General features: G+C 38.0%; 1 protein-coding gene across 1 annotated transcript in view; it reads right to left on the bottom strand.

The window, feature by feature from the left end:
- Positions 1–8,418, bottom strand: part of prkd1 (protein kinase D1) — a 55,317-nt gene extending 46,899 nt beyond the window's left edge. The window contains exon 1 of the mRNA XM_067455194.1: positions 7,844–8,418. Within this exon, the coding sequence (XP_067311295.1) occupies positions 7,844–8,008 (165 nt within the window). The 5' untranslated portion in view covers positions 8,009–8,418. The remainder of the gene's footprint in view (positions 1–7,843) is intronic.
- Positions 8,419–9,716: the final 1,298 nt, after the last annotated feature.

Raw genomic sequence — 9,716 nt, 5'->3', positions numbered from 1 at the left:
ATGTACATGTGAATTTTTTATTTATTTATTTTTTGCAAAGATTTCAAACAAGCTTCTTTCACATGGCCACAATGGGATATTGTTTGTAGAATTTTGAGGAAAATAATGAATATAATCAATTTTGGAATAAGGCTGTAACATAACAAAATGTGGAAAAAAGTTAAGCATGTTGAATACTTTCCAGATGGACTTTCAGCACTGACAAACTTATAACCACAACATTATCTGGTTAGAAGTGTTTGCACATTATTATTATTAAAGAAATGCTATCATACTCAACTGGTTCATGGTCAAGCAGTCTTGCTCCACCTTTGATGACTTGTTGTGATCTGACTAAGGTTGGTCCTTGATCCTTACCGCTCAAGAGACATTTGTTGTCCTCTGCTGTATTAAACCACTGTCTCAGATAATAATTGAGCAAAGAGGCCAAATGAAGTAGTAACTGAAATTGATTTCCAAGGCCAACTTAAGTGTGGATTGGAACATCTTGTCCTTAAAGGGAAAGTTGACCTGAATGCAACTTTAAGTTCACGATAAATACAGTAATTTTCTCCCAAAAGAAAGGATCGCCTAAACAAGTGGAATCTTGTTGTTCCGGCTAACTCACTTACTAAAATACTTCTGTTAAACAGCTTTGAGCCACTATTACATAAAACTGTGTCTATTAATGCAGATCTTCTGTCATTCTTACTACTTTGAGTAAAGATATAGGATGGAGCAAGATTTGTTTTTACAAACTTCAATGTTACATCCATCATTCACGTTAATGCTCGGCTAACATATGCGCTGTTATTGATACAGTTCCTGCATGTGCACTGTAGTAAATTAGAAATACACACATCATTTTGTTAATGGACATACACTTGTTACTGCTGATGGTGAGGAATTACAGTTGCAACATCTCAAAATGAGTAATGTATCACAGAGAAACATCCTGCTAAATTGTCCTTGCGATGGAGGTTCGGGTTGAATAACTAGTTCTTTTAATATTTCATATTTGCACTCGGATTAATATGGTAAAATCGATGTCATTGTTACTGTCTTTACAGTGTGTACACTTGCTGAGGACTGAGGAAGCCTCCTGAGCTTAAATTCAGTTATGGTAATGGACTTCTGTAACCGACAAGCTTCTGTAAACGGTAGACCAATTACAACCATCTGGCCAATCAGAGCAGAGTAGGCTTTCGGAAAGGAGGGATTTAGGAAGGGTAAATGCATTTCCATCTTTTTCATATTGGATAGAACATTTATCCAACTCAAACGAGCGCACAAGTTTTTTATGCGCATTTTTAGAATTTATGTACATCTTGCCATTTCCATTCAGCAGTTTTTGATGCGCTATCACAAAATGCGCATAAAAATAAGTCGATGGAAACATAGCTACTGATTCGTCTGACGAGTCATTTGAGAATCATTGAAAACAGTGTTGGCAGTGTATATCATGAGAAAATTACTGATTTTGGACTTTTGATGCATGTAAACCTGTTATAGGGGACCTCCAAAACAAAATGAGGAACCTTTAAGAACAGCATAATAGGGGCATGGACTACATGTAGAATATTTTTTGACATTTTATGGTGTTTTTGCATCCTTTTTGAAGCTTGAAAGCTTAAATCCCCATTCATTATTAAATTTGAGACATTTGAGCACATTATTAAAATGTCTCCTTTTGTTCCACCAAAGACTTCAGATATAGAAAGATGGCTCACTCCTATTACTTATGATTGGGACAAATTGCAAGGATCAATATGCCAGGATGCATCCCGCCTCCTAAGAAAAAGAGCCAACTGCTGATAAACCAACCGCTGGTAAAGTCATTGCGTCACTGCAGCTGCCGTTAAAAGCTCCGGTTCACATAGAAAGCCAAGACTCGTGCTTAGGACTACACGTGCTGGTCTAGCCTGAATGTTTATTTAAACTCTATTTGAGCATAACAAACTACATGGGATAGTTCAAGTCACATTTTGTTTAATTGTGAGTTTGGCAAGCACTATTTTGAAATTTCAGGATTCCCTCATTCAAATAGATAGGATTTAGTCTTGGATGCCCAAAATAGATGCCATGAGGCATTACAAATATGGCTGCTGAGGGAACAGACTTTCCTTCAAAGGGACATCTTAAAGGGAATCATGCAGATTTGAAAGAACGTGAGGGTGAGTAAATGGTGACGATGTCACTATTCCTTTAAAGACAAAAATCTGCCTATAATATGACAGGGAATTTAACATATGAACAAACTCAACAGTTCTAGTGTTATAGGTTTATATTCATCTGTTGTCACACGTGTGTTGTCACACATCAGACTTGTCCTATTTGTAACAATAAAAGAGAAAAGAAAGATGTGAAGTGTGATTCAAAGTGACATCTCTGTGTTCTCTGAATCACGTTTAATTCTGAGTTACATGTTCTTTTCCATGTGTGAACACCTGTAAAACAGCACAGCACTGCAGGTAGATAAAACGAAACAAACTCCCCCCATCCCACAAACACATTCCAACACATACAACCAAACAATATAAGCAAAGCATTGTTTGAGACTGTCTGCACAACAATGTCACCTTTAAATCATACACACTTATTCAACATCTCACATCTAACTATTTAATGTGTTAAATGCTCTGAGTGCTTATGCTCAAGAGAGCAAGAGAACGTGTAACAAGGCGTTGAAGGAGCTCAGGTTGACGATTTGTTGTTCTCATTCACATTTTTTCTACTAAACATTTTTAAACAAGTACTTCTATTTTCTTAAACTCATACTGACAACGTCAGGCCTAAAAAAAGGTGTTTCTTGTTAAGCGTCACATGATGCCTGTTGTTGTTATGCTTATCAAAATACTGCTCTGTATTCTAACACCTGTATGTCTTAAAACACAGACTGAAACCCTTTGCACTGTGTCACAGAATAAACTAGGAAGCCGCAAGGGAGAGAAAGAGATTTAGGAAGAAAACAACGTTTGATAATAGTGGGAAAATATGTTGTTGTCAACACCTCGCGTCTCGTCACAAACTTTGTACGAACACAATGCGAAAAATGTATAGAGCTAGACTCATTCTGGTGGTGTCACAGCACAGGTGCTTACAAAACAGAAAACACTTTTCGTCAGAAGATATTAATAACTGTGCAGATGTCATCATATGTGCATTTTAAGGAGTGGTGACACTCTGACTGCTGTGCTATCACTGTGTTATAAGCAATTCTGAGAATATGAATCTTTGCAGAACTTTATTACTACTGTGAGCACTTTTGAGTTCACATGTTCTTGTACTTCATTAATTTTATAGTCAGGTATGTTTTTACCTTTGTGTAATTCCAAAAACATTAAAGTTACACAAAAATACCATAACCATAAACCATATTTATCAGAATAAAACGCATTAAAATGTATTGCGTATTGCGTAATGCTCATTACCCTACAAGAGTGGATGGTATTAAAGTCCACATGACTTGTTTGCTATATCCCACATCTTCTAAAGCCACACAGTGGTCCTGTGTGAGGAGAAACTTAAATATGTTGTTATTCACTAAAAAACATAGTTTAAACCTGACTATGGAAGTAAAAAAAAATGCTATTTTTTTCAGAAAGAAAAAAGCTTGTTGAATTGCACTACTTGCAAAAATATGCATTGCTTTAACCGTGCTTGCATTTTAAAGGAACATGCCAACTTTTTGGTGTTTTAGCTTATTTAACGTATCCCCAGACAGCATTCTCACATATACATAAGTATTCGCAGCCTTTGCTTGATACTTTGTTGAAGCACCAATTACTGCCTCAAGTCTCTAAAAGCTTGACACACCTATTTTCAGGCAGTTTCTCCCGTTCCAAGCTCCATCAGGTATAATGGGGAGTATTGGTGCACAGACATTTTCAGATCTCTCCAGAGATGTTCAATCGGGTTCAAGTCTGGGCTCTGCCATGGCCACTCAAGCACATTCACAGAGTTGCCCTGTAGCCACTCCTTTGTTTTTTTGGCTGTGTGCTTAGGGTTGTTTCCCTGTTGGAAGAGGAACCTTCCAGAGTGCTCTGGAGCAGGTTTTCATCAAGGATGTCTCTGTACATTGCGGCATTCATCGTCCTGGCTAGCCTGCCTGGTCCTCAAAAACATCCCCACAGCATGATGCTGCCACCACTCTATCATACAGGCCTGATTTGTGGAGTGCTGCAGAGATGGTTGTTCTTCTGGAAGGTTCTCCTCTCTCCAGAGAGAAATGCTGGAGCTCTGTCAGAGTGACCATATTTTTTGTCACCTAACCTGACTAAGGCTAGCCTGAGTTGGTCATACTCAATTCTAGTCAGAATATGAGTCTGAAACTGCTCCATTGGGCAGTGATTACGAGGCGTGTTTCAACCGAACCAGGAAAGACATCAATTGGACAGACCTACAACCAATCAAAGTAACGAACCGACGCATTGTCAAATGTCAACATAGTTCAACTGCACTGTGTTGCCAAGTCCGTGTTTTTCCCCCCGCGGGTTGTTTTCTATGTCCGAAGGTTAAAGCAACTATTATGTGATATATAGACCCATGAGTGTGAATTTTAGCAGGCAACCTTGCCAAAATAACACATTTTACCCCCCAAAATGCCATTTTTCCCCCGGAGAACCCCCCGAGAAGCTATTGTTTAGGGCTAGTAGTTGGCGGGTTTTGTTGTAAAAACTTGGCAACCCTGTCTGCACGTGCACTGGAATCAGGCTGGAATACACAATCTTTGCAGGTGTTGTAATTTTTTTAAACAATTTAATGATACAGATACACAGAGTACTGACCCAACATGATCATCATTTCTGAGAGAAATTGTGAAGGTGAATGCATATTTAAACAAGCTCTCTGTTTAGGATTCGAAAAAATATAATCCAAGCCCCTTTGATGATGTGCATCATTACGTTACTGTTGGTCATCTGCCCAGCGTCGTCTAAAGCCCCCCTGATGATTTCATCGGTTTCTGTTCGGGGATAATTACTCCTCTATGGAGTGAGGCCAAACCGAACTGACCGACCTAAAAATGTTGTGGGTGGGGCTAAGTTCGGCTGGCATCCAGGCTAGACTAAGGCCCTTCTCCCCCGATCACTCACTTTAGCTGGGCAGCCAGCATTAGGAAGAGTGCCGGTGGTTCCAAACTTCTTCCATTTACAGATGATGGAGGCCACTGTGCTCAATGGGACCTTCAATGTTACAGAAATGTTTCTGTACCCTTCCCCAGATCTGTGCCTCGATACTATCATGTCTCGGAGATCACAATTCCTTGTACTTCCTGACTTGATTTGTGCTTTGGCATGCACTGTTAACTGTGGGACCAAGTTGTAGAAACCTCTCAAGGATGATCAGTGGAAACAGGATGCACCTGAGCTCAATTTTGAGCGCCATGGAAAAGACTGAATACTTGTACATGCATTTTTTTTTTATTATTCTTTATTTTTAATGAATTTGCAAAGATTTCGAACAAACTTCTTTCACAATGTCATTATTGGGTATTGTTTGTAAAAGTGAGGAAAAAATACTTAATTATCCATTTTGGAATAAGGCTGTAACAGAACAAAATTATGTAAGCGTTCCCAGGCAAATCGTACATATAAATGTAAGGAAACACGATTCCTGGCTGCGTGTGTCAATAATCCATGGATCACTGGATCTTTCGTAAATTGTAAGAAACACTAGCAAGTAGGGCTGGACCAGAATATTAATTCGATGGGTTGGTATTTGATTTTCAAATTTGGGATACGAATAATCTTTTTTTCGCACACCTGGCATCCCCCTCTAAACGGTTCTCATTCGTGCTTGCATATGTTTACACTATAAAATCTGGCAAAATACAATACTCTTTTTTTTTTTTTTTTTTTTTACAATTATTTTATAGCCTTGCAGTTTTTAATATGGACAGTTGAATAAGAACCCAACCTCATTATACTTAATAAATATATTTGTTCTTAGTGCTCTCTGCAACAGAGTCTTCTGTCTGAGCGCATAACTGCACAAGCCTATATGGAAGAACAGCATGGCTGAGCTTGCATTTTGGGTTAAGTTGCATTGGTTTGACATTGTGGAAAATAGAATAGAATCGAAATGTATTAGCCATTTTACCCATTAGGAATGTAACAGTGAGAAAATTTTAAGTATTCGCATTGAGGGGTCATGACCGAATGCAACCGTGCGCAGTTTACTTTTGGTTTGCAAATTCGAGGCTGGGTTGCTTGAATTGTGGGTTCATTAGCCTATTACTGTTAATGAAAAACACAACAACAAAAAACAGGACAATGACAAACTCCCTACAATAGGCGCTTTTACATTTTACTTTGAAACCTAATTTTCCGCGATCATCTTTTCATTCATTTCCTGTCTCTCGTGATGAATGAAATCTGACTCCTGCTGCAATTTGTGCTGCTCTGCTCACGCGGCACGTTTTTAATTGTAGTTGATCTGTTCTCTAACTGAACTAAATGATTGTTCCTATTATAATATATCAAAACTGGTACGTAACAGACCTGTGTGTTTTGTATTACTAGTGCAGTGTTTGTTCTCAGAGCATATAAACCCTGCCCACATGAGGCGCGCTGCTTCTTGAGATTCCTGCTTGTATTGTTGAGAAGAATATGTTCAGCCCCCTCCCTCTGATACTTTGAATATTCAATGTTGATTATTACCCAAGCTTTGAAGCTCAAAAAATGGTATTCGGACCAGCCCTACTATAGCGAGTCCAACAATAATCAGTTGTTTTACTCGGGTTTTCCCAATTAAATTCAGTCAGCAGGCACTTTTGCCACTCAGTCCAGCATGTTCTGGTGGGAAAGTGACATCACATTTCTTACTTTAATGCTGCTGCTAAATGCTCTGGCGAGGAGGTAAACATGGCAGCCGGTGTAGCTCACTCAGGGCGGGGTCTGTGCTAATAGGGCAGATTCTGTAAGCTGTCATGGGCGGAGCCTAAGCATTTGTGACATCACACTGCTAGAATCTACAAACACCATGTTCTGAGCCACTGCTTATGACTAATGTGAATTTAAAAAAGAGTGGGTGGATTTTTACCATTATCTGGTGATTGTGTACACACACTACCGAAATGTAAAAGTGAATTTTGCATAATAGGTCCTATTTAATTAAGAAGTTCTAGGTCTCCTTATACAACCATCTTATCAGATGAACCAAAATTATTATTTACTTGCCCTGATGTTCACTCAATATAATGTCTATGGTGACAGGGTATCCCAAATATCAAAAAAAAAAAAAAAAAAGGAAAAGAAGGGGGGGAAGCAGTGTGGATACAGTCCACTGAATAGTTTTGAAATAAAGTTTTTCAATAGGAGAGACAGGCCTGCCATACTGTGATGTGTGCTAGTACAAGCCCTTCACTGGTTCAATAAGTACCCAACGTCACCATGTCGTCGTCATCACTGTCAATGGAAAATACAATGCAGAACACTTGATGAAGCTACACCACCAGTGTGATTCTGCTGCTTCGGGTTATTAAGTAAACTCAGAGTCTGACAAGAATTCATTTTGCTGCCATTTTCTATTCTCTCACTGACTATATTTTGAAAGTTGTAAGCCTGTATGTTCTGCCTAACATATACTTTTAAATTACTATATTCACGCACACAATAAAATGCAGGTAATGTTAATATAAACACAAAAGCCAATATTTAAATAAACATTTCAAGTTCGTCGTAACTTAAAAATCTCTCAGACTTTGGAAAGAAAATGAGCACCAAGCCCCAATTTTCAACATAGCGCAAGTAACAGGTAAAAGTTATTTACAAACTCCAGTAGCCTAGGCTATGTAAGATGACATTTATTATAGTTCCACTGAAACGGCAATGAAAGAGACAAAAGGAAAAATGGAAAGTGTTACCTTCTGGTCTACGATGGAGCATGCCATCTCTCGGACCTGCGCCAGGCTGAACTCGCCGGAATCCAGCAGGACGGGTTCCCGGCTTAACCCGATCTGAATTTGGAAGGAAATGCCTTGCGACCCCGGGAGGGGGCTCGGCGGTCGGATCACCGGAGGCACGCTCATATGAATCCCCTGGTGTCACCACAATCACGCCTGGACCGCTATCAAATCTGGCTGTTTGATCGAGTTCACACACCGGTTGCGCAAACTGAGGCAAACTTCAGATCCCCAAAGACGTTGGGAGGGTAAACAGACAAAAAACGCGAATTTGAAGGAAAACCTATAGCACGGAAATGCAAAGAGTTATTTGGACATTGAGAGGCGATGATGAAGATGATGATGGAGATATAGACGTCAGATATGTTTAATGTTGGGCTCAGATCAGACACCGCCTCCTGACTGGTTCCTTCATCACGGAGGCTCAGATGATGTTGCAATGGCGAACGAGGATGTGAAATGTCAAAGTTTCTGTGCTACAGATGAACAATTTCCGCTCTTAAACAGAGATACGATTATTTTCGTTTACATGTTATAGGGAATAGACTCGGCATCCTTACAAAAATTGCCATGGTAACCCTAGTTTCCGCCAAAATACTTCCGCGAAACCATGTAACAGTGTAAGAAGAATATTTCGTTTTTGTTTTAACAATTGTTGATAATGCAACACGTTAACTATAGCCTATATATATATATATATATATATATATATATATATATATATATATATATATATATATATATATATATATATATATATATAACGTGTTGCATATATATATATCTTTATACATAAGACCCTAGCAACCACATAGCAACGTGCTAAAAGGTATGGTGACCACAATCCACAAAACTAGCTTTGCTGTTTGACACTTAATGAAAATAACGTCATGTAAAAATCTAGGATAGAATAAAATAAAATCTAAAATAATACCCCTCAAGCCACCACTCAAAAATGATAAAACAAATGACACAAAGAAAAGAAAAGAAAAAGAGAGATAATTAAAAACAAATTCATCTGTCTTTGGGTCTGAATTTAAAGTCACCATGAAATCTAAATTTACAATTCTTTTTTTTTTAATGAAATATTGTATTTATTATAAATTATTTATCCTTTATTTATATATGTTTGTGCCCTCGTTTGTGCCCTTGTAATCTTTAATTAAATAGTTTATCATCCCTCTTGTAGCGACATCTCTTCTCTTCTCTGATGAAGTGTTTATTGGATTGAGGGCGGAGCGTTCTGTGACATCACAGCAATAGCAAACCACAAAAAAGTCCTTCTTTTTTTCCTTTTTTTGTGAGAGAGAGCACATAGGCTACGTCACAATAGGGAAGAAAAAGATATTGCAATTTACGTTTCATGCCGACTTGTCATGATAATGTCCTTGCCCTCTTTTTTAGCCGTGCTGGTTCTGTAATTATTTATTTTTTTATTCATTTTTCCCATAGGGATTTTTGGAAGTTAAAAGCCATGGACCAAGACAACTAGCTATATGAGGTGAATCACAACACTACAAACCCAAAACTACAAATTTGAAGCAAAATTGTTTTTTTTGCAAATCAGGCAAAAGTTACAAGACACCTAATACCTTTAGTGAGGAAAATAACTATCATATGTGATATAATTAAAAACCAAGATACACACAAGAAACATAAAAGTACCCATTTACAAATGTTAAATGTATATTTAAAATATATATATATATATAAAAATAAACATATTTTGCGTAGAGATCAACTTGACTACGCCATTCGCAGTGCTTCATTAGAGTGGGCAGAGCTAACAATATCTTTTGACACATGTTGCTTTTTTCAACTGATTGATGTCATT

This window comes from Pseudorasbora parva, chromosome 10, assembly GCF_024679245.1.
Source record: "Pseudorasbora parva isolate DD20220531a chromosome 10, ASM2467924v1, whole genome shotgun sequence".
Classification (NCBI taxonomy): Eukaryota; Metazoa; Chordata; class Actinopteri; order Cypriniformes; family Gobionidae; genus Pseudorasbora; species Pseudorasbora parva.
The sequence above is the reverse complement of the archived record's forward strand: the minus strand, read 5'-3'. Positions and strand labels throughout refer to the sequence as shown.